This window comes from Gekko japonicus, unplaced genomic scaffold (genome assembly GCF_001447785.1).
Source record: "Gekko japonicus isolate JY-2015 unplaced genomic scaffold, Gekko_japonicus_V1.1 scaffold1923, whole genome shotgun sequence".
In the NCBI taxonomy this organism is placed as follows: Eukaryota; Metazoa; Chordata; class Lepidosauria; order Squamata; family Gekkonidae; genus Gekko; species Gekko japonicus.
In genome coordinates this window covers 187770-214052 of record NW_015167594.1, presented here as the reverse complement: position 1 = coordinate 214052, position 26283 = coordinate 187770, and the positions used below count along the sequence as shown (strand labels likewise).

Here is a 26283-nt window from a genome sequence, read left to right as displayed (position 1 = left end):
TAATAATAATAATAATAATAATAATAATAATAATAATAATAATAATAATAATAATAATAATAATAATAATAATAATAATAATAATAATAATAATAATAATAATAATAATAATAATAATAATAATAATTGTACCATTTACATTTTCTGTTTCAGGCATCAAAATGGGCCCTTTCTAGATGGACAGGATGGAGCAGGTAATCAGATTTATGTATTTATGTAATGGATATATTAAATTACACATTCACTCGCTAGACAGATACAATACACTATAAATATTAATGAATAAATAAATAAATATTATAGACAAATTTACTTTCGAAAAGGAACCCTCCCATATTAAATGGTATGAGAATAGACTATGGTAGAAGCAATTCCGGCAGAAAGCAGGAACATCCCATTCTGTTGAAAAAAATCTTTACAATTTACCTGTGAAGAAAAATCCACCATTAGCTAGCAGAGCAGGCTGTACTTCTTGGCCATACAATGGCCAGGAGGCAAAGGACTCAAGTCTCAGCTCCACACTTTCATAAACCTTTTTTATTTCTGTAGAGCTCTTAGCTAGATTTTGAACACGGACGTCATACTTGGAGATATTGCCAACCTCTTTTCCTAAAATAAATTCACAATCTGGCTGATACTTCTTATGCATTGCATAAGGGTTTTTTGTGATACTTCTTGAAAGCAGAACTAACCCACAGCAAAAACACTGTATTGCTGACTTAACACCAGTGTAGTAGAAGCCAGCTGCAGACATCTCTGATGGGGCCCACGCAGATCGAGAGTTACTACTAGGCTGGGACAGGAAGGTTTTTAACCGCTGGGCCTCATTTCTCATGGTGGAATTAAACCTAAACTCCTTTTTTAATTGCTCGCGGATTGGCTGATATTCCTCTTCCATTTCTTCTGCCAGCTTGTGAAAATCAAAATTCACATTAGGGTAGCGAGCTTCTAAGTAAGAAATATCCAGCTCAAAAATTTTACTGTCTTTTGGATCTTCTGCAAAAGCCTCCTGGGTAGCCATTCTGTTCAAAATGGAAAACAAAGCAAAGTGATGATAAATAAATTATTTTAACACCAAACCTTGTATATACTGCTAGTATGTATTACTTGTTACAATATTTGTTCCTTCTTTTCAGTATGCGCAGCCCAAGATATTTTGGTTGAGGCACACTGCCAGGAGGGTAGTCCTCATCACTGGCAAAGTCACCATGTGGCCCAACTATTGAAGCCACCAAAAGTTGGGAAGCTGGATGGGACTGGAGGATTAACATCCAGGATACTCCCTACCCATCACATCTACCAATTTCTGCAGTATTTGGTGAAGTCTTCTTTATTGTGTGTGTGAGAAAAAAATAATGAAATTGTTCATAGAAAGTGACAGATAGTATTCTGAAGCTGCTTTTAGAAGCTGCTTTTGGAACCAATCTAGCTGAAAAATTGGGTATAAATACATTTAATCAACCAATCAATCAAGGGGAAAGCTTCCAGACCACTATATATTTGTTTCCCAGACTTTCTCCAAGGAATTCAAGACAGTATAGATGAGATTAATTAATTTTATACATAACAGTCACGTGAGATAGATTAGTTGGACAGACAGTGCATAGTTGCTCAATAAGCTTTACATCCAAGCAAGTGATCCCAACGCCCTGAGAGCGCTAAGGTTCTTTGACTTGTGTGGCTATCTGATAAACCACACAGTAAAACAATTATCCAGGCAGTAAAGGGTAACAAAAGAATTTATTCGAATAAAGTAACACCTCACAGCTGGTAGATGTTCAGTGTGTTACAGCAGGGATCTTGCTTATATGCTCTTCTTGCTCCTCCTCACTTTACATCATCATTGACATCATTTACACATGCTCAGTTTAGATTTCTTTGTCTGGTCAGTCATCAATCATATGTTTGACAAACAGGATGTTACTTGGCTGCGTCTCAACTTTACAATGCAGGTGCTCTTCTCATTAAAAACGATTGATGTATCCTCTTTTGCTATTTCCCCAGACTTCACCTTTGAATGAACTTTATACACACAAAGGCGCTAAGTTCATTTTCAGTATAAAATCTATCAGTTCGGTTACAAAATTGGTTTTCTTATATTTATCCAGGCAGATATGTTACAAAAACACCCTTGCTGGCATTTTGTGTTCCATTTCTATTAAAGAAGAAGAAGAAGAGGAGGAGGAGGAGGAGATTGGATTTATACCCCGCCCGTCACTACCCAAAGGTGTCTCAGAGCGGCTTACAAACTTCTTACCATTCCCCTCCCCACAACAGACACCCTGTGAGGTAGGTGGGGCTGAGAGAGCTCTTGACAGAAACTGCTCTTTTTCAAGAACAGCTCTTATCAGAATTACAGCTTGCCCAAGGTCATCCAGCCAGGTGCAAGTGGAGGAGTGGGGAATCAAACCCGGTTCTCCCAGATTAGAGTCCACACACTCGACCACTACACCAAACATTGAATTTCTGAAAAAATACAGTATTATGGCACTGTTTTCACAATTAAACTCTTATATATACACTTTTCTTATATTATAAAGTGGCCAATGACATAAAGCTTCTGTAGATACATTGTATTACACATTATTCTTCATTTTTGGTTCATCAGGGAATTTTTACAGAATATTTAAACCTTTTAAATTTCCTTATTTCGTCAAGATACGTTATTTTACTTTAACCACAGGGGTCACCACACTGGCTTTCATAGGGTAGCTGCTGTTGAACAGTAGCATACATGCAGGCCTAGGTGAGTCATGTAAGTTGGGTGGTATCAAGTCACCCAGTGGTTGCAGCCAGGCATGGCCCCAATGAGTTTTCCTTCAAAGGCCAGAACACTCCTGTCCCCTCCGCCTATCTTTTTACTGACAGAAACCAAGCCTGGAATGCTGTTGATCGCCTAGCAACTGCCACTGAGGACTTCCATTTCTTAAAGCTACAAGTACTCCTTTTATAATTTGAGTTTTTTAACCCCTCAATGTATTATTATCATGATGATGATGATGGTGATGGTGGTGGTGATGATGATGGATTGTCACAGTCAGATATTTGACTAGTAGATTGTGTTCTGCAATTTGAGATCTAGCCAGTACTGATCCTTTACTCTTTTTGAAGAACTACTGCAAGATGAACAGATTCCCTTGATGAAGCCTGTTTGCAAAACGTGTAGGGGATTTTTGGAAATTTAATTGAGTAATAAAGTATATATTTTTACCTGGTTTTGCACCATTGGCCTCAGCCCTATTTTTATCTCCAAAGATTCCAGTGCAACATAGCTGCAACTCTATCATGATATTCTTTATAGTCAGTTTGAGCAATTTTACTGCAGGCACTGACCATGTGGTCAACTGTTTCATCCTTTTTCTCGCAAAGTCAACATTTGTTGTTATCATTGGTGTTGTTATCATCACCATCATCATCATCTAATCTCAATTTTTTTCTGCAAGCCTGGGACATTTTTCAGGTTTGTAGAACAATCTGTCTTATTTGTCCATGGCTCCAATCACTGGATTTAAGTATCCTCAGATTTTACCTGGTTGAAAATTAGAATATACAAGAAGTGGGACCCACGATACTCGCGGGGAGGGGAAGTATTCCCCACAGCTCCCCACCTGCAGAAGAAGGAGAAGCAGCAGCAGGTGAGCGGCGGGGAGACAGTTGCCAGGGCATTCTCTGCGCATGCACAGAGAACACTGTTTTACTTTGGGGGGATTTAAGTATCCCTCCTATAGTTTTTTAAACTTTTTAGATTTTTCTGCACACCTAGGAATTGCCACAAATGTGCAGGAAAATCTCCCTGCCCCCCAAGTGCCCCCGATGTGTGGATTTAGATATCCACACGGAGGGGGCAACTTGGCTATTAGATATATAGATCATATGTTTTTATTGAATTGCTTAAATATTTTATATATACTTTATTTTAAATGTTACTCTTATGTTTTAATGTTTTGATGTCCACTGCCTTGAGAACTCTATTTGGCTAGAAAGGCAGCATAGAAATATTTTAAATAAATAAAAACATTTTACTTCATTCTTTGTAAAAGTCAAGCAGAAATCTCAGATGTCCCAATACTGGGAATCATACAGGAAATTAGGAAAGTTAATTACACTGCAGGCGAGAAACAGTTCTTAAATTAAGAGTGTGGTTGAGTGGATTTTTGGAGGAACGGCAAGCTTAAATGTGTAAGAGAGTGGGAGGGAGTGGGTTTTTTTTTTAATACTCTTGCAGATGAGGTGTTCTTGTATTTCTCAGTCCTTCAGGCTGAAGTGGTCAGCCAGAGTGGTATAGTAGTTACAGTACTGGACTAGGCCTGGAGAGACCCAGGTTCAAATCCCTGCTCCTCATGAAACTCAGTGAGTGACCCTGGACCAGCCACTATTTCTGGACCCCTGTGTGAGTAAAATGCAGGAGGGGAACCTGGAGCTCCTTGCTCAAAAGTTGGGATAAACATTTAATGAATAAATTTCAATAATCATCAAGATTACAGTACAATTTTCTTTTCCTTATTCTGAATCAGTCCCAAGTCCCTTTGACTTCTCCAAAATTAAAATGAAGTCGGTCTAAAATGAATACAAGGGCATTATTTTGTTCTCCACAAGGTGCACAATTAACGTTTAAGTACAAATCCCAGTGCGGTAGCCCTATTATGCCTTTTGCAGCAAAAGTAAACTGTGGTACCTCCAAGACTAACACATTTATTATAGCATAACCTTCTGTGGTGCAGCAAGACTTTTTAAAATTAATCTGTGAGATTAATTGTTCACTGGATCAATGGACAAGCAGGAAAGTAAGCAATGTTAAAGGTTCAAGATACCGAAGGATCAGGTGAGAAGGAGGGAACAAATGAGCATGCTGACAATATGGCTTCAGCAAACAAGCACACTGAGGCATACAGATAAGAAACAACACCTGAGAAAGACCCAGAAATCTCCCTAGTTACCATACAATTTTTACTGCATCCTCCAATTCAGTATGAATATGAGCAGTCAGTCTTTTGTAGTAACAATGGAATAGATCTCAGAGTTAGCTACATATTGTTTTTGTACAGCGGATTCCTGAGAATCCATGCTACTGATTATGAGCATACAAACTACAATGTTCAAAACTAAATATAACTCTATACAAGTTACTACAGGAATTAGCCTTACCTGTCGCCTGATTCTTAATCAAATAACTGCTTCCCTCCCAAACAAGCTCCCTTTGAAAGAAATAATGATCTGTCCACTTCCTCCTCAAACAATGAGCAAGAACCCCTTCTGCCTACTTGTAGGAAGTGAAAAGAAGAAATACTGAACCTCTGGCTGTTACAGAGCCACACATATATCTGCATGACGCAAGACCAGTTCTTCTCAGTGCATGTTGTGTAACGTCCATCACGTTGTGAGGAAATTAATTTATGTCTTTTTCTGTGAAATTCTTGTGACAAGCAGTACATGATTTTAGAAAACCTGGTCTTTTCAAAAGATTTAACAAGTTTTGTAAGGCAAATATCCGTATGTCTTTTACATTACATACAAATTACATTCATTTTTTAACTACTGGGGTGGCTCCAAGTGTCAGCCCTCTGAAGCATGATGCTAAACAGCATACATTAAAATACTGTTTGTAAGAAGGGACAGGAAATCATAGAATCATAGAGTTGGCAGGGACCTCCAAGGTCATCTAGTCCAACCCCCTGCACAATGCAAGAAATTCACAAATACCTCCCCTTTCACACCTGCAGGGACCACTGTTCTATGCCCTGAAGATGACAAAACACCTCCAGGATCCTGGCCAAACTGGCCTGGAGAAAAATTGCTGCCTGACCCCAAAGTGGCAATCAGCATTTTCCTGGGTGTGTAAGAGTCACAAGAACTAAGCACTGAGACAACCCTTTCTGCCCTCCCTCTCATGATCTGCCTAAGTTCATAGAATCAGCATTGCTGTCAGATAGCCATCTAGCCTCTGTCTGAAAATCTCCAAAGATGAAGTGTTCTGGTATTTCTCATTCCTTCAGAGTGGTATAGTAGTTACAGTACTGGACTAGGCCTGGAGAGACCCAGGTTCTGGGTGAAGTACTTCCTTTTATCTGTTCTAAGCCTATTGTTCATTAAGCATACCGTTCATTCAAACTGAGAGCCAGTTTGGTGTAGTGGTTAAGTGCACGGACTCTAATCTGGGAGAACCGGGTTTGATTCCCTACTCCTCCACTTGTACCTGGATGGATGGCCTTGGGCAAGCCATAACTCTGGCACAGCTGTCCTTGAAAAAGAGCAGTTTCTGTCAAGAGCTCTCTCAGCCCCACTTACCTCACAGGGTGTCTGTTGTAGGGAGGGGAAGGAGTTTGTAAGCCGCTCTGAGACACCTTTGGGTAGTGAAGGGCGGGGTATAAATCCAATCTCTTCTTCTTCTGAGTGCCCAGGAGTTCTCGTATCATGAGAAAGGGAGAAAAGTACTTTTCTCTACCTTCTCCATCCCATGCATAATTTTGTAAACCTCTGTCATGTGACCCCTCAATCATCGGTTCTCCATGCTAAAGAGCCCTAACCTCTTAAACCTTTCTTCAGAGGTTTTCCATTCTCTATCATTTTAGTTGCCCTATTCTGCACTTTGTCCAATGCTTTCTTGAGTTGTGGTGACCAGAACTTTACACTATTTCAAATGAGGCTGTACTATAGATTTATACAGGGGCATTATGATACTGGCTGATGTTTTCAGTCCCCTTCCTAATGATCTCCAGCATAGCATTTGCCTTTTTTATTGCAGTTGAACACTGAGTCAACATTTTAGTGAGTTATCTACCACAACTCCAAGATCTCTCTCTTGGTCAGTTACCTCCAGTTCAGACCCCATCAGTGTGTGTGTGTATATATATGTATATGTATATATATATATGTATGTGTATGTAGGATTTTTGGCTCCAATGTGCATTACTTTGCAGTTGCCCACATTGAACCTCATTGGCCACATTGACGCCCACTTTCCCAGCCTCAACAGATCCCTCTGGAGTGCCTCAAAGTCCTCCCCTGGTTCTCACCACCCTAAACAGCTTAGTGTCATTCGCAGACTTAGCCACTTCACTGCTTCCTCCCAACTCCAAATCATTAATGAACACGTTAAAAAGCACCAGACCTAGTCCCAAGCCCTGCAGTACCCCACTGCTTACCAGCTTGCACTGGGAAAACTGCCCATTTATACTCACTCTTTGTTACCTGTTAATTAACCAGTTTTTAATCCACAGGAGGACTTGTTCTCTTATCCCATGAATGCTGAGTTTACTTAGCAGCCTTTGACGAGGAACTGTATCAAAAGCTTTCTGGAAGTCTAGGTATACATCTACTGTGTCACCCTTGTTCACACATTTGTTCATCCCCTCAAAGAACTCTAAAAGGTTAGTGAGACAAGATCTTCTCTTACAGAATCCATGCTGATTCTTCCTCAATAGCGTTTATTCATCAATATACCTATTAATTCTATCTTTGATAACTGATCCCACCAACGTACCCAGTATCAACGTTAGACTGACTGCCCTGTAAGTTCCCGGATCTCCTCTGAAACCTCTTTTCAAGACGGGGATTACATTAGCTACCTTCCAGTCCTCAGGAATAGAGGCAGATTTTAGTGATAGACTGCAGATTTTAGTCAGGAGATCTACACGTTCACATTTGAATTCTTTCAGAACTCTTGGATGTATGCTATCTGAGCTTGGTGATTTGTCAGTTTTTAATTTGTCCATCAGTCATAGGACTTCCTCTCTCACCATCTCAATCCGACTCGGGTCTTTTGACACCCCTCCTGAAATTGGTGGTTCTGGAGTGGGCAAGCACCTCCCATCTTCCACAGTGAAGACAGTGGCGAAAAATGCATTCAGCTTCTCTGCCGTTTCCCTATCATCCTTTAGTAATAGGTTTTCAAGGGGGCAGCATTAAAATTAATCAGACATTGCATTTTAGCTCAGTGTTCCTTCAGTCTACCAATTCAGATTGCATAGGTGTGTTTCTCCGTATTAGTAAGAAGATACTTTACAGAACATTTGGCCTTGTGGACAACAGGTAGAGCATGTGCACTGTAGACTGCAGTGCCATTTCTTGCCTACAAATATTGAAGAGCAGTTCCTGAGCTGTTCCTAACAATTTCTGCTTTAAGCTTGAACAGTGGAACACGTAACAATGTAGCAACCAAGTGGGTGTGTCTCCTGGCTACCTGACATTATTCTGTGTAGGCAGAGTAGGAATTAGGCCCGTAGCTACAGTGGGGCATCTTGGGGCCTGGCCCCTGACTTACCACCAAGGCCCCCTGACTTCCAATCCAGTCCAGGCGCTCCCTTGGGGGGGTGCAGGGGTGTGTTGGTGGGTGGGGTGCCCCCTGACTTATTTAAAACCCCCCCCCCCCCCGAATTTAAAAAATCCTGGCTACGGGCCTGGTCGGAATAAGAAATTGTTCCATTACAAAAGCTTCAGAAGAGCCGAGAAGGGGCACTGCAGTCCTTCTTATCTTGTTAAGAAAATATATTTTTTTTAAAAACATGAAAACAGAAACCATAAGTTTAGTACATGTGTCCATTTTATGACTTCCAGAAATACAGACAGGCACATTATTCAGAATAAACCCAAAGAAAGTTAAATACTTTTTAAAAATGTTACAAATATCAAATAAATGAGGCTGTGTATATGTTTGTGTGTGTATTACAGAGTTGGTGAGAAAATAAAATGCTCATTACCACAAAGATAAATAATTTATTCTTCTTTATCTTTAAGGTATGTTGCCAAATACATTTTCTGAATAGACAAAGTCGACTTTCTGCACAAGAATGTAACAAGTACAGTCCAGCAATCGGTGGTATCATAGACAGGGAGGAACAGGGTGCTTGTGAATGCAGCCGGGACAGCAGTGCAGAATATCGTGAGCAAAAAGGTCACATTCCACACAAAACACGTTCTGGCAGACTTTACAAATGTAGAGCTGAGGGAACAGATTTAAAATATAAAAGTGTTACATCACAGCACAAAACAACACTGCATTATTCTGAGGAACTGTAAACGCCTCTGTGCCTTAGATGCCACCATAGTTTTTGCAGCCCTGTACTATGTAGCAGTGGACATACATCAGTGTTTGTCACTATATAGAAAACAGCAGTAAAGAGTTTGTGACAAACTTGAATCAAGTTTTTAAGAGTGTGTACACTAAATATTGCTCCTGCCAACCTAGCAGTTCGAAAGCAAGAAATTGAAAGTAGATAAATAGGGACCACTTCGGTGGGAAGGTAACAGCGTTCCGTGCGCCTTGGTGTTTAGTCATGCCGGCCACATGACCACAGAAACGTCTTCGGACAGCGCTGGCTCTTTGGCTTTGAAACTGAGATGAGCACCGCAACCCTAGAGTCGGATTCGACTTGCTTTCGAGCAAGTGAACCTTTACCTTTTACACTAAATATTACTCCTATTATGCAAGCATAAACACGTTCCTGGTTATCGCTGCAATCCTCTCTTCCTTCTGTGCCCTTAATAGAGGACGGGAGAGCTCCCACATACCTGCATTCTGTTACATGTCTAGCTTGGCTTACTCTCTCTGCTGAAGGGCCAGCTACTATTACAAGGTAAATTCTACACAGCTTGCACCCAAAAGACTAAAAGAAGAGCTTTGTTGGCAGAGTGGGTCTTTTCCCACATCCCCTTTCCTACTGCAGTCCATTGCTGCTCCTGGGAGACTGGAAATTTCTTAGGAACAGGATAATGTGTGCAGCGGGAGACAGCAGTGGGAAGGGAGAACTGACAAATTCCTTCTGCTACTAGAAGATGGCTTTCAATCTAACACATCATATGTATGAAACATTAGGTGTAAAATGTCCCACATTCAGACTCTTCCAGTCAACAGAGTTAGCTTGTTTGCACATGCACCAAATTTCAGCTCTTTATCTATTGTGGAATTATCTAAAGCATTTTAAAACCTATGAAGGAATAAAGTCCATGTGTCATTATACATTTAATTTTAAAAACTGATGAAAAGTTGAGGTGCTTTTTATTCATCATCTACCTTTTATCCAATATAACCATTTGCATACTTGCATATTACCATATTACTAAACCGTGAGGCCTCAGTAAAAAAACTGATGAACCAGGCCATTCTTCAAAATGGCATGTTCTTCAAAAGAGACATTTCCTAAAGATGACTTGCTTTAAGGGAAAGCCAGTACAATGCAACCTGTATGCTGAATATTACATACTTACATGTTGATCCTTGATTTCTCCTTGGCAACCTTGACAATAGCTATTTAAAAGAGAAAATTTACCAAGTTATTTAGGAACACAAGTAAACACCTACTGCACATTTGTGGCAAACTGAGCATGTTGGGAAATTTATACAGCAGCCACTATTCTTGTTGCAAGATACTGGATAGTCCCAACTAGCTTCTCAAATACCAGAAACATGTTTCAAGAGTGATGAGTGACACCTCTGAAGAATGAAATGTATAACAGTCTAACTGATGCTTTGAAGAGAAGAAGAAGAAGAGGAGGTTGGATTTATACCCCGCCCTTCACTACCCAAAGGAGTCTCAGAGCGGCTTACAAACTCCTTTCCCTTCCCCACAACAAACACCCTGTGAGGTAGGTGGGGCTGAGATAGGTCTTGACAGAAACTGCTCTTTTTCAAGAACAGCTCTTATCAGAACTATGGTTTGCCCAAGACCAGCCAGCCAGGTGCAAGTGGAGGAGTGGGGAATCAAACCCGGTTCTCCCAGATTAGAGTCCGTGCACTTAACCACTATACCAAACTGGCTCCCATCTCAAGGAACCGGTTCTTTGCAGTGATTTCTTTTTTTAAAGCAGTCACGGGAGAAGAGGACAGGTTCTCTTACGGATTAAAAACTGGTTAAATGACAGAAAGCAAAGAGTAGAAATACATGGACAGTTCTCACAATGGAGGGAAGTAAGCAGTGGGGTTCCACAAGGATCTGTATTGGGGTCAGTGCTATTTAATTTATTCATAAATTATCTGGAACTAGGAGTGAGTAGTGTAGTGGCCAAGTTTGCAGGTAACACAGTATTATTCAGGATGGTGAAAACCAAGGCTGACTGTGAAGAACTCCAAGAGGACCTCCACCCCTTGGGCAAGTGGGCAACAATGTGGCACAAGAAGCTCAATGTTGGTAAAAGTAAAGTGATCAACACTGGGACAAAAATCCCAGCTTCAAGAAGAGGCTAAGACTGACAGGAAAAAAGATCTTGGGGGTCGTAGTGGATAGCTCAGTGAAAGTGTCAACCCAGTATGCTGCAGCAGTGAAAAAGGCAGACTCTGTGTCAGGGATTATTAGGAATGGGATTGAGAATAAAATGGCTGATAATGCCTCTCTATAGATCTTTGGTGCAGCCCCATTTGGAATACTGTGTACAGTTCTGGTCACCGAATCTCAAAAAAGACATTGCAGGGCTGGAAAAGTACAGAGGGCAACCAAGATGATTAGGGGGTTGGAGCACCTTCCCTTTGAGGAAAGGCTGAAGAGTCTGGGACTTTTCAGTTTTAAAAAAGAGATGACTAAGGGAAGACATGATGGAGGTTAATAAAATTATGCAGTCCAACGTTGCGTTCAGACTGTACATATAAAAGTTAACTCCTTGTTTGTTTAACCCTGTGGGCTGGATGTGTATGGTCTTGGGAAAAGAAGCATGTGTGCACACACACAAACTAAGATCTCAGTCTTTTAAAATATATATTAGGATATGAGTAAATGGTGGCAGCATGTGACTGTTGAGTCCCAATCCCCAACAGCTCTGTGCAGTGTCTTGAGTGAGGGGTGATTAATAGGGACTGGGCTACTCTGTCTGGTGGTGTCTCTGTGGAATGAGAGAGAGAGGGGACCTTGTACATGAAAGGGTCAGGGTATTTTAAGAGGCAAAACAGGTGGCGAACTGCAATTGCCTGGCTATACAAAGCTGAAGTATCAATTTATTTTACTGGGGGGAAAGACCTGTAATTTACATTGCTTGCACCAAGCAACTTTGCATACCGTTCTCCTTTATACAGTTCTACCGGGACTTCCTGAAAGGCATCCAAAGGAAATAGGTGATGATAAGATTGAGCCAGGTGAGGTGCACATACCAGTGTAAGACCTAAAAAAAGTTAACCAAGGAATTATACTTGAAGAATCATGCACATTGTCTTTAAATGACAGTTTTTACATATTAATCCACATTACTCACACCACAATTATGTCCTCCAAAAAAGCTATTTGGAACTGACTGTATTCAGCTCTGTAATACAATCCATTATTAATTTGTATTATTAATACAAGTACCTTGAATTAACAATATTCCTTTAAAATCCCTTCTAGTCTCATGGAGAATAAGGGGAACCTCCATAATCAGAGGCAGTAAACTTCTGAATATCAGTGCTAAGAAGCAGCATCAGGAGAAGGCCTCAGCCTCAACTCCCTGCTTATTGGGCCTCCAGGGCAATTGGTTGGACACAGGATTAAACAGGATGCTGAACTAGATCGATCACTGCTAATACATACGGAATTTACCAGCCTGGGAAACCTGAGCTGCAGCATGACATAAACTGCCCACCTTTGGCATAATAAAACTGTCCATCTGCATGGGCCCCACTTTGCTCAAGTCCACTGCAAATACATACGGCATTTACCAGAAGCATAAAAATGCTTATAAAATTCAACTTTTTTTCAGCAGCTGACCAGCCATTTAAACTGAACTTTTCTATTAGATTAGACCAGTACTTTACATTCTATCATAACTGATTTCCAAATGCTCATTCCTGCAATGTTTAGAAAATTCTTTGAGCAGCCATGAAAGACTCTATCTATTTTGAGAAATAACTATTACAGTGTTGGCACACAACAGATTATTGATTTAGTATTAGCTAATTTTGAAGGACAGGAATCTACATTTTAAAGAGTGGAGATCAACTTGCTTAAATATAAGATAAAACAAAAAAAGGGGGCAAGTAGAAGCCTTGTATACCTCTTGTAGATGGAGGTGAATTAGGAAGTCCTGTACTGGAACAGGAAATCTGAACAAAGGCATCTTATAAAAGCTACTCAATAACTGTAGTCTGATGAAGACAAGGTGTAGCTTAAATTATACTATTTCCCTTGCAACTTTGAAAACACATAGGGATTAGTGTGACAAGGACTTATCCCTGGATTCAATTTGTACTCCAGGAAAAATGTGAACAGTGAAAATGAAAGTACTTTCAAGCATGTGCAGAGTGCATTCACATTGGGACTAAGCGACATCAGCATCTATTGACAAATGTTTAAGACTTCTACAGAGTGACTTCTATAGTATCTTACTTCAGGAATTAATCTTTGGAAATGACATCTTTCCATTACTATTTTGCCACCTTGCCCTCTACACAGATGATGTCAAATAGTATTCCGAGCCATTAATACACATGGTAAAATAATGATGGATCCAATGGTGGTTAAACTCTCAAATCCAAGGATGTTCCCACTCTGACAAGTCTGTAACATCTGTAAATTACCTCCCGTACAAGTTAAATACTTGCCATAATACTTCTTTAATTCAAATTTGTACTGTCATTTCCTCATTTATATTCAAAACCTCCCAGTTCAATAACATGCAAGAGAAAAGCAAGCTAGGAGAGGTCTGTTCAAATGAACTGAATTTCACACGGCACCGCAAGCAAGGTACTCTGAATCTAGACAAGATCTGACTGTACCGACTTTTCCAAATCAACTTCAGACCTTCAAATAATGTAACAAGTCTTGCATCAAACCCATGATGTCAACGCTTTATTTCATTTGTACGTTCTACATATGTACCCTAATCTTGAAGCCAGCATTCCATCTGTACAGAAATGCCTCCCTTTAAAAGGGTCACAACTGACTACAGCACATTGATCATATGAAGCTGCCTTATAGTGAGCCAGACCCTTGGTTCATCACAGTCAGTACTGTCTACTCAGATTGGCAGGGTCTCTCCAGGGTCTCAGGTAGAGGTCTTTCACATCGCCTACTGCCAGATTCTTTAACTGGAGATCTCAGGGATTGAGCCTGGGGCCTTCTGCATGCTAAGCAGATGCTCTGTAACTGAGCCACACTCCCATTAGAGTGAGATTTTATTAGGGCAAACTAGGAACTGATCCACGGCTGGTTAAGCAGAGAGGGGAGCCAGAACACTTTAATCATCCAAGTAAACAGAGGTCCAGACAACTTGCTGCAAGTTGAGCTTTTCAAAGTCAAGAGCCACTTTCCTCAGATTCTAGATGGCATATACCAGATAGTTCTGTGACCTATTTTTTTATGCTCCTACATCTCCATAACGAATGACATTTTGTTGGTCAATAAACACAAATGCACTGTTACTTACCACACACTTTGCATTCCACAGGAAGCTCACAGTATTTGGCTCTGCACTGCGGGCAGAAATACCCTCCCAAAGTAAGACCTGATTCATTGCTGTTTTCCAGGTGCCTATAAAAGAATAACACAGTTTTCTAAAATATGTTACACAGAAACATTTAGCATGTGCAGCACTGGTTCAATACATTTTGCTGCCTAAGGGCTCTCACTCCCCCCCCCCGCTTCTACTCCTGCCGCCACCCAAGCAGATAATGCTCCTCCTCATCCTTTCTTTCCCAGCCCTCATTACAGTCAGCTCGGTGAGCCACATATGCATTAGAGGGCTTCCTGAACTCGTTAGAATCTTTTGTTTTGCAAGTGCCATGCTATGGTAATCTCAACAATGGGCTACTGTAATGCGCTCTATGTGGAACTGCCCTTGAAGGAAACACAGAAGCTGTAACTGGTGCAGAATAAGGCTGCTAGACTGTTGACAGTTTAAGTTCACTACATTGTGTGCCCATTTATTGAAGCTGTTTGTGTTAACCCATAGGGCCCTTCGGGACCTAGGATCCTCATGTCTGCAGGACTCCCTCTACCCCACGTGCATCATCACACCAAGGATGATCAGTTCCTCCACTTAAGTCAGTAAGAATGGGACCTTTTTTTTTTTGGTTTTAATAATGCAAGCTGCTTTGAGTCCCACTGATGAGCAGGGCCCAGTCGTCTTATATGCCGGAAAATACGGTAATAGTTTGCCCAACATTCTGGTGACTGTAGCAACCAAAATTACGGCCAAACTCTAGGGCAAGCAAAGAAAAGTCTTAGGCACAGTCAAAAGTCTGGTGTTTTCACCACAGCAGCTCCAGCAACTGAAGAGACAAACAACTGTTCCCTTCTTCCACTCCTACAGTTAAAACAGACTTCATAAAAAGATCTGGCTGCACACATAATTGTTTCCCAATGCTCTCGTGTATCTTTTTGGGACTGTGACTCAAGTACCATCTAGTACATTTTACTCACGCCATGCTAAATGATGGTTTTGCATCCAGATCACTAAGAGACGCGATAGTATGCTGAGGAAAGCCTAAGGACAAAAAGAGAAAAAAAACAAGGTGCTCTGTTACAAAGCTTTATTGTTATCACTGCTTCTGTGTCTGCATTCACATATTGCAACCTGGAGTGAAATATCCCAGGAACCCAGACAACTATTCACATCCTTTAATTTTTGAGAAGTTGTGAATGATACATTAGTACACAGTAGTTCAAGTCCTTGCTTTATAATAAGCTGGATGCAGCACCAGATTTCTGCTAGTAGAAGGAAGGGAGGTTGGCTTCCAATTCTGTCTGTTCACTGCAGACACCCAACTTGCCCCTCATGGGCCTCTTAGGGGTCCCCCTATACCCCGGAAGCAACATTTCAGGGAAAATTTTGGCCTACAGCAGGGCAAGGCAGGTGAGAAAGTCTGCTCTGTTGATGGCAATCTTGTCCATCAGTGGAAATTACCACTGGATTCAACACAGCAGTTAACACGCACCTAAAAATAACTGGGCTAACAGAGCATATCTCCTTAATTCAAAGGTGAAAGGAAAACATGAAAGCCTGTTTTATAGTGACGGAAGAAATTTCTGGGTGGCCAATTAGCTCTCTGACAAGTCCAGCCTCTTCCTTGTGATGATAGGCAGAGCCAGCTGCCTATCGGCATCAAACAGACTTTTGTACGCACTGCTTTGATGCCTGAGCACAATCACCATTTTTTTCTGGCTCACTCCTTGCTGACAGCAGAGCCAAGGCCTGGAGTGGTAACACACCTCAACGGAACCTTCGCCCTATTAGTTTAAAATGTATTACAATTATATTAATCAAAACAAAACACACTTGAAGTTGAATATATAAAATCATCAACTAACAAAGCCACATGGCTTATTGTATGCCCCGTGAGCCACCTCACCAGACATACACACACAATAATATGATATAACTATTAATAGTAAATATATAAGCTTTTTTATTACTAAAGTACCTCTGCTTTGCAGAATTGTCTCTCTCCACCCACGTTGAGCTTTGGACATCTGGAGTGAGAGGACAGACTCCCTCTCTGCCTTCCTGCTCTCTCCTCCGCAGGAGGCACAGCAGGGCAGAGAGTAAGGCTGCCAAGGCACCCACAGGAGGGCATGCTGGCCACTGACAAAACAGATCAAACCTGCCACCACTCCACTCTAGCCAGTTTGTTCTTTTCCAGGGTAGCTGCCATGGCAGCGGCAGCTCTCTGTGGCCACCTTGTTCTCCTTCCGGCTGCGGCCTGGGCACCGGGATCAGAGAGAAGGGGCTGCAAAGAAGGGGGGGAGGTGATTGAAGAGGATGGGTCCTTTACTTCCATCTGTACCACAAAACCTACAGGCTCTGTTTTCCATTAAACCTATGCAAGAGGCCTGTCACTCAACACATAAATAGATTATCCAGTGCTGCCAGGCTCATTCAAATGCAAAATATTTGGAAATTAAAATATATTTCTTACCCATTCGAATAAGGGAGCTTTCAGAACTTGAACAGGCAGGTGGTGGACTGACATGCTGCATCAGGAGTTCCCTGTAATGACTTTCATCTAAAATTACATGATAGGTTCCTGCCGCACATGAAAGAACAAAAAGGTTTAGTTGGTGGAGAAGTGTACTGAGAGCAGCTTTGCACATAGATACTCACTTGCCACCTTTGGCAAGTAACCATTGCCTCCAGGTAGCCAGTAAGGAGATCTGACAAAAGCAAGTGACTTTTCCTCCTCTTTTAAGTCACAAATTATTAGCACAGGTATGTTTGGGCAGGTGAGCTACTAAGATTGTTTGTTAGTAAGCTGTGAGACTATTTTTTAGAGTGATTGAGAATATGTTAATAATTGAAATACTTATTAATATGTTACGGAAGAAGCTTGTGATTTTGAAGTAAATAATAATTTTGATGACCCTCTATAGAATTATTTGTGTAAAGCATATAAACTATGTATTATGACCAGTTTCTTTGATTTTAATATTTAGGCAGTTTCTATTATTCGTTTTACTTTATATAGGTATGTTACCATCTGCTCCTTACCACCATTTTCCATTGTCAAAATATACAAGCTATAAGGCAAGTTTAACTTTTGTTGCATAAGTCATTAAATATAATGTTCCCAATTTTGGAATTACTTTATTTCAAGGAAAACAAATTATATATTATATCAATTATTTTAGATAAGCCATTAAACAGTTAAGCTACTACTTTGCAACGTGACTTCAAATCAGAAATTTAAGTCACAAGGAAGTGAAAAACATAACATCTGCAAATTCAGGAAACTAGGTCTTATGAGGGATCATCCGTTATCCCATATTTGCATGTGTAAGCATTTGCTGGGCTGTTTCCAGACACAAACTTTCAAGAATAGGAGGCACATTCTTTCCACTCCAGCTGTAACTTTCCTCATCACATCCCATATAATTTCTGAAAGTCCCCTAGTAGAAGAGGAAATCAGGAGAGCTCTTCCTGTGAGGAGCTTTGCTTATGGTTCTCTGGAGCCCTATTTTTCTTATCATTAAAAACATACATACCACCAGTTTCCCGAGCAAGAACAGTGCAAACGCGAACTTCAGCAGAAAGGCCTATGACAGACACTCTGACTTTGATCGCCTTTAAACACTTTAACATGAAAGAAAAAGAAAACATATACTGACAGATTAAAAAAACTGTTAAACACACAAAGCTTTCAGGCTTCTGTGACAAAATATGTTTTAACTTCTGTACCTTAATTAGGTCGTATATATTAGAAGGATCACATGTTGTTAGACTGCTGAATATTACCAAAACCTCTCTGCTTGTATGTCCTGGCATGTGCCTGCAGAGAGTAAGAAAGCATTCATTTACACGCGTTACAAAAACAGGCACCAAACAGTCAAATCCAAGGCAGACTTCTCAGTTTTAAATTAGTGAAGAGTGACAGGTTATATTGTTTACATTGGCTGCTTTTGGAGCCGCCACCACTCGTACCATCACTAGCACTACCATCACTACCAATAATTAACATCTTATGTTGGTAAGGCACTGATCTGCTGGATCCCTTCAGTACTGCCTGAGCTAATCACCAGCTGAAGAAGATCAAAGAGCTGACTGTGAAACGAGGAATTAAACTTACTAGCACTTTATTATGTTTGATTTTAACATTGCATTATATTGATTGATGCTGTGCTTTTATGTGCACTGTTAGAATTTTATTCTGGTTCTGTAAGCCACCCTGAGCCAGCTTTGCCTGGGAGGGCAGGATAAAAACCTAATAAATACATAAATTAAGGCTAACTACTGCTTATACAGAAAAGCAACAGATCCAGGCCCGTCCCCCGGGACTCTGATGCACATACAAGAGATTGTGCACAAAGCACGGAATTGCCTCTGCTTGTGTTTTAGCAGCTCCCTCTAAAATATTATTTAAACACAAAGAGCTCAAATTATAGTTGGCAAGTGAGCCAAGGCAGATGACAGCCAAAAGAAAAGAAAAGGAAAGGAATCATCTTAGAGCATAAAGACGCTATCTTATACATTCCTCAAAATACATTCAGTGCATGTTAGTTGCCAGAATATTTCTGCAGCTTGATATGAGTCAATCTAGAACAACCAAAGGCCAGATGTATTACATGGAAGATACATGATTAGCATTCGTCATGTTTCCGTAACATTAAAAAGCAGCTGCAGGAGGAGGAGGAGGAAGGGCTCCATGTATCTGCCCTTCTCTCTCTCACTCACCATGTCTAATAGCAGCTCCAAAGGAGATTCCCATTGGAAAAAGGACACTAGAGGCAGAAGGGTTAAAAACAGCTTCCCCTAATGGGGCAGCCCTGACATCCAGCACGGTATTGTGGTAAGGGAGTCTTGGTCCCATCAAGGCTGACCAGTCACTCTCTTACTGCCTAAGTTACCTACAATGCTACTCTGTGGATAAAATGTAGGAACAGAGGACCATATAAGCTACTCAGAGATCCTGGAAAAGGAAGGAAGGACAGGATGAAGACATACGTAGTTTGGCTCCAAGACGAACAACCCTCCAGAAACATCTTACATGTGGCATTTTCAAATGAAATACTGCTGCCCAGCATTAACATTCTTTAAAAAAATTCTATTATTCCTCAGCATGATTATGATCAGAATTAACTTCTATTTCTGTCCTAGTAAAAAAGTTTAAATAGACTATGGATACTCACTTTAATGTCTGTGTGGCTAGATTTAGGGCATTATATAGCGATGGCTCTCCATGACACGAAATGTCTACAGCTTTCTTCAGAGCAGCTATATGTTTTCTTGGATTCCCTATAAGAAATATTTATCCATCCCTATAAATTAATCCAAAAACCGCTGAAATTTTGTTTGTATGCAACTGAAGGTAGAAAAGTCATGGACAAAATGTTTTCTAAAATGCTGGTCATCCTCTACCTATCCACAGAGCAAACAAAAGTCTGATACATCATTAATTGTGTTTTAAAAATGTATTTAGGAGCAAAGTAATAAATATTAGTATTACTTGAATCAGAAAGAATGACCCAAAAGGCCAAACTATATGATGGTCCACACAGAAAGAGGTGGTATCATTGATCTTTGCTTAGTATAAAAGAAATGTATTTATCATACCTGAAAGCTCAGTCAGTTTTTCAGCTCTTTTACCCTTTGTTACAATAATGCCAACCTGCAGTAAAGAGGCCTGCTGTTAATAGGCTTCATAGCATAACAAAGTCTCACAGGAGCTGTGCAAAGATGGAAAACACTAGAATATACCAAATTAGCAACAGATCATTTGGACTCTCCAAAACAACTGAGTGAGTGATGTCCATGTCATAATCAAACAGGTAGTGTGGAAGTAGCTTTTATCCCGCAGGCTGGAATGAAACAGGCTCGCCATGTAAGATTCCACGGTGGAGAAAGTAGCTCATACTAGTAATGACCTCTAGCCAGGCTTTGTAAGGGCTTCAAGAGGTAACCCCATATACCTAAACCAAGACAGCATCAAGAAAACACATAGTAAACAAGGCAGGTGCAGTAGAGTTGCAGCCAAGATATTTTAATGTGGGCTATGTCTCCCCAACTGCTACAGCTGGGCACAAGATGCAGTAAAAATATGAGATTGTTAAGAAAATGTTTGAAATATTTAGTAGCCAGTTTGGTGTAGTGGTTAGGAGCACAGACTCCAATCTGGAAGGACCAGGTTTGATTCCCCACTCCTCTGCATGCAGCTGCTGGTGTGACCTTGGGTCACAAGTAAGTTCTTTCAAAGCTGTTCTCTCAAGGGCAGTTCTCGAGAGAGCTCTCTCAGCCCCACCTACCTCACAGGGTGTCTGTTGTGGGGAGGGGAAGGGAAAGGGATTGTAAGCCACTCTGAGACTCCTTCGGGTTCTGAAGGGCAGAATATAAATCCAATCTCTTCTTCTCTTCTTTATTTAAAATATTTATTAGCCACCTTTCTTCCATATACAGCTCAATGCTGCTTTATAGTTATATTCAAAGAGTTATTCATTCCAGAACTATGCTATAGAATTTTCTAATTTTATATTGCAAGTGTTAGGGTCCTCAGACTCTCCACTTTCATTTTGTAAAAAGACTACTTTATCTCTCTTAGGGCTGCAAAGACAAGCTTGAAAGAAAGGGATGACAGGCAAAATCAAAAGTTGGTGGAAAGAGGGGGGAAAGTAGGATTTCCAATAGTTAAGGACTTCAGTGCAGCTTCTGCCGTTCTCTGTGGACATCAGAAGCAACATAAATTAGAAGAAGAAGAGAGAAGAGAAGAGATTGGATTTATAACCCACCCTTAACTCGGAGTCTCAGTGGTTTACAAATTCCTTTCCCTTCCCCTTCCCACAAAAGACACCTGTGAGGTAGGTGGGGCTGAGAGAGCTCAGACAGAAACTGCTCTTTTCAAGAACACCTCCGACAGAACTATGGCTTGCCCAAGGTCATCCAGCAGCTGCAAGTGGAGGAGTGGGGAATCAAACTCAGTTCTCCCAGATTAGAGTCCGCACACTTAACCACTACATCAAACTGGCAGATTGCATAATGTATACCAGTTGCAGAACTTTGATTATTTTCTTAGTACAACATATACAGTGCACCTGCTTGTATTTTGTCTTTACAATCTCATTCCAAGTCACTGCTGCACTGAGACTGCATATTTTAAATGGTCTCAGAGAGCAGTCATTGTTCACCAAAAGAGCTCATGCTTTGCATGTAAGTGATCCCAGATTCAATCCCCAGGAACTAAGGCAGAAGGAGAGTCCTTTATATGAAAACTTGGGAGAGCTGTTGTTACATCTGTCCTAGCACTAGGCAGCTTCATATGTTTTTATCTTTATCGTTGTAATTGAAACTAGAAGCATGTTTCAGGGGGGAAATGTGTTATGGCCAGAAAAAACCCAGGTTCTGGGAAACTTCTGTACCTACCTGACTAATAGGATTTTGGTCAAAGTATTCTTCAACAAAATATTCCAAGAGCTACAGAAACAGAAATGTTAAATTAGAACCATTAGCACTGAAGTTATTTTATGAAACAGCTTTAAGTATTTCCACAATCATTTTTAGACCTATTCTTCAAAAAAATGCTTTTTAAAGCTCAACCATTGTTATTTAAAAAGCATGTACAGGAAATATTAGCAAAATATAAGATTGATCTAAGCACTGGATTTATAAGACCTAAAGGGACCACTGATTCTAAATAAGCAAGCAATATAAGTTTTCTTGCAAAAATTAACTTCCCAGTCCACATATTTAATTAAAAGTGAAGTCATCTAATGAACTTCATGGCTGAGCATGGGTTTAAAACTTTGATTACCCTGCTCAAATACCAGTGGTCTGCCTACCACTGGTACTGATTTAGCATTATTATGAAGAAATATGAATACATTTTGAAAAAATAAATACCTTTAAGGTGCAAGTCAGCCTGTTCGGTTTTAAATCCTGGTCTTCCATCGTCCTTGACCCATCGACCACTACATACAGGTGGCGCATCTATACAAAGATTTTTTTAAAAAACTTCTGTAGCAATCCAAAATCATTTTATGGACTTAAAATGATATTTTCATAGTAAATATCAGCAGTCTACAGAAAACATCCAGCTTCTAAAACAGAAATGTATTGAGTGATGGTGTAGCTGAGTCTTTTTTACAACCATCTGTAATCCCGGGAAGAAAAAAAAATATGTCTAGTCACTGTCCTTAACATCCTCTGAACCAGACTTATTTCATTTCTTTATACCACTTCACTGCAAATAGGTTCAAAGGCAGCTAAGTTAAATTTAGAACAAATTGGGAAAAGAAATCTTACCATCCCAAGTCGAACTTGTCCATGATGTTCATAGATTCTGGAAGGAGAAATAATTATGCTCAGAGATAACGGTAAGTGAATTTCATGACATACAGTCTGCAAAGCTAGTATAAACTCCAAAAACTTACATTTGCTTCCAAAAACTAGAAGGAAATTTAAAATGCAAACATATTAGCCAAAATCTATAAGGTAAAACAGGTTATGGTCCAGTCAGAAATGGACAAGTTAACAATTAAATTAATTCATGTTACTCAAAAACCTTCAGTTCAATATATACACGCTATTGCAATCTCACAGTTGGTCTATTATTATGTGGTCTATGTTGGGCTGTCATTGAAGACAAGCCAGAAACTTCAGCAGCTTCAGAACATGGCCGCCTGATTATTGTCAGAGGCTAAGCAAGAAGAGCTAATCTCGTCTATTTTAAAACAGCTACACTGGCTGCCAGCATCCAAATCAAGTTGTTAATTAAGAGCTTTAAAGCCCTTTATGGCCTAGGACCCATATACCCATATATATATATGTTCTTTCATATCCAAAGGACAGTCTCCTACCATATATACCCATGCTTCAATTATGGTGCTCAGGCTACAACTTACTGGCTGTTGCCCCAGTCAAGGTATACCAGAGCTGTGCCTCTTCCATTGCAGTTCCTACGGAGGTACTTAGGAGGCGTTGCAAGGCCATTTCATTAGCCAGAGCTTTTAATGGGGTACAAAATTGCAGGTATATTTTATGGGAAGGGGATTATTTGGGGTTTTAGTCTGCTGGTTTAAATTGTGATGCTTTTAGCTATGATTTGTAAGCCTCCTCAAACCATCAAGAAAGGCAAGATATACATATTTTAATAAATCAATGAAAATAAATTTAAACAAAGGCATGAGCCACACATTTCATAGAAGGCACATGTTCATTTTGCCAAAGATAGTGACATACACAAATATGTATCTATGGCATATATTTTTTCTCTGGGCATACATACTCAGCTCACTGACATTACTACTCTTTTACATACCACTATATAGTTTATACCGAGTTTTTAAAAACAATTTTCTAACTATGGATGACAGAGCATTACTACAGTCATCTGATTGGCGATATTTCATACAAGGGACGGTTAAAATATTTTCAGTCTAAGTAGCATACTTTTGGAATACAGAGAATTTTGCAGCCTCTCCTTGTGGAATTATACTGGGATGCAAATTACTTCAGAATATCACAAGTCTTGCCGCCTTCAGTTGTTTACAAGGCTGTTGTGCAGTTTAGTGCCTACCGTTTCCTCTTGGCCTTAAAAAGAATATCCTCTATACTGGCCTTCAATGATCCAGACTCATCTTCTTTAAGCACTTCCCTACAAGCAAAAAGAGTTGTGTTTTGTACCCACATCCAATACACAGATTGTAATTCTTAAACTTTTTTAAAAATGATATTGCAAAGGCAAACATACCATGTTCTTTCATAACCACCTTCCCACCGTTTGGTTCTTTCGGGTTCGTCATCCATTTCTCTGTGCCCAGGTCTTCCTGGTTAAAACATTGACATAATGTAAGAATTGTGCTTAGTTTAGTTTAAAACAACACTTCAAAATGTTTTCTTGATGTTGAGGCCACAACAAATAATTAGCTAAAACACATACACTAACTTGAGGCTTGATCCTTTGAGGGGCTGTATCTGAGGCCTGAATTAAACATGATACAGCAAGGCAACACAGGGCTTTGCATTTGCATGAATGCTACACAAGGAAATGACCTAGTTAGTCTTGGAGGGCGGTGTATTGTACAAATCAAGAATGCCTAACTATTTGCATGTTTAGCGGCACAGTTTAAACAAGATGCTGTTGTTCAAATGCAAAACAGGTGAGATGTTTCTCATCATGTTTAAGTCAGGTCTCACTGGACTCTGCAAAGAAGATATTTCCTTCTTGAACCTATACAGAAGAATACCCATGATGGTGCAATCCTAAACTGTTACGTCCTTTTAATCCAGGGGTCCCCAACCTTCTTGAGCCTGTTGGGTGACTTCGGAATTCTGACACAGTGTGGTGGGTGCAACCACAAAACGAATGTTACAAAATAGGTGCCACAGGTGGAGCCAGCCACAAAATGGCTGATGCAGCTTATCTTCAGTCACACAGTGAAAATCTCTGCTGTGGCAGCAGCCGCTGCCAAAGCAGCGTTAAAAAAATCTGCACAGCCAATCAGATCTACAATGGCCAATAGCCTCACCTGACCCTGCCCACTTTCTAAAAACACTTGGTGAGCACCAGGAAAGGTGTCAGTAGACACCATGACACCACGTTGGGGGCCTCTGTTCTAATCCTTCAGTGGATATAAGGATGAAATTCTGCTGAGGAGGACTGTACTGTAAGAGTATCTGGCAATATCTGGCAGGTGGTATTGGAATCTTGTGGTCTTGTAGGAACTGCCGCATTTCATTATGACCATCCTGGTGCACTGGCTATACTGGAGCTACAGAATGTGAGGAAAGCATAAGTCGATTAAAAAGCAATGTGTGTTGATGTCGAGGCATCTGCAACACTTTCTATCACCCACAGAACTTTCAAAATCACAACATGTAATAAATAGCTGAGATAAGCTGTGGTGCGGTTTAAAAGCGGCAAATTACAGAAAGGCTTTGTGAGGGTCTAAAATGAAACCTGTTTCTAAAGACCCTTCGAACGCCGGAAACCGAACTTCTAGTAGCTCACAACATCACTGCTAAAATCGCAACGTAAAGAAAAGAACAACGCCAGGCAATGGGAAGGGTCTCTGTCCCACGAAAAGGAGCCCGTAGGAAGGAAAACATTTCACCTTCCCCCTCTTGCTTTTCCGCGACAGCGATGTAGTCAAGATGAATGAAGCTCAGCAACCACGCCACATACAGTTGAGCAAGAAACCCGTAAGCTCTTCGGATTCCTTCTAGGAAGATTTTCTCTGTGGTGAGCGTCCGCCTTAAACACTCCCTCCGCCACGTCAGTGTGAAAAGAAGCGTTCCGCTAAGAAAGGGGTTGACGGTAGGGAAAAAATCGGATTAAAAATCGACAGCGAACATGAAGTAATACTACTAGATTGAACATTCCTTTGTCTGGTGGTAGACAAAACTTGCTGGTTACTTTTGATGCCGAAGTTTAGACCAAATTTCCTACATCTGCGGAGTTACAGCCAATGCTCCCTCTAATCTGTGGAGTCTTGTGAGCAAAAATTCTACTCTGTGAGCTACCTTCATTAAAGCTGTAAGCGAGCGATTTGGCTACTGCATAAATCAGTTTGCCCCGGCCCTCTGGAGCCATCCTTCCTGACCTAGGACAAAAATGTGTGAGCCGGAGGCTAAAAAGCTGTGAGCTAGCTCACACTAACAGCTTAGAGGGAACACTGGTTACAGCCCAGTCCCATGCAGTTATTCCCATCTAAACCAATTGAAAGCCGTGGATTTAGACTGTGTTAACGTATATGGCTGTGAACTGGCTGCCTAGGGTAGTTTGATTTCCACAGATTTCGAAAGGTAATCAGGGATGGCCCTGGTTAGTATTTGGATGGGAGACCACCAAGAAAATCCAGGGTTGCTACAGAGAGGCATGCAATGACATGCCACCTATGAACGTCTCTTGTCTTGAAAACCTTATGGGGTCGCTATAAATTAGCTGCGACGTGACGGGGAGGGGGA

At 40.6% G+C, this 26283-nt stretch overlaps 2 protein-coding genes across 2 annotated transcripts in view; both read right to left on the bottom strand.

Moving 5' to 3' along the window:
* The window catches only part of NAIP (NLR family, apoptosis inhibitory protein), a 34074-nt gene extending 33053 nt beyond the window's left edge, over positions 1 to 1021 (bottom strand). Inside the window, exon 1 of the mRNA XM_015413962.1 lies at positions 427 to 1021. Within this exon, the coding sequence (XP_015269448.1) occupies positions 427 to 1021 (595 nt within the window). The remainder of the gene's footprint in view (positions 1 to 426) is intronic.
* Positions 1022 to 8642: 7621 nt separating this feature from the next.
* On the bottom strand, positions 8643 to 25484 carry LOC107112781 (general transcription factor IIH subunit 2). Its single transcript, XM_015413966.1, has 16 exons — positions 25431 to 25484; positions 24068 to 24143; positions 23894 to 23971; positions 22621 to 22657; positions 22219 to 22305; positions 21742 to 21792; positions 19942 to 19996; positions 19518 to 19623; positions 18070 to 18160; positions 17877 to 17964; positions 16814 to 16921; positions 15318 to 15381; positions 14323 to 14426; positions 11982 to 12084; positions 10204 to 10243; positions 8643 to 8938 (listed from the first exon to the last, which is right to left on the bottom strand). The coding sequence occupies exons 2-16, from the start codon at positions 24121 to 24123 to the stop codon at positions 8819 to 8821; spliced, it is 1188 nt and encodes a 395-aa protein (XP_015269452.1). The 5' UTR covers positions 24124 to 24143; positions 25431 to 25484; the 3' UTR covers positions 8643 to 8818.
* Between the last annotated feature and the right edge of the window lie 799 nt (positions 25485 to 26283).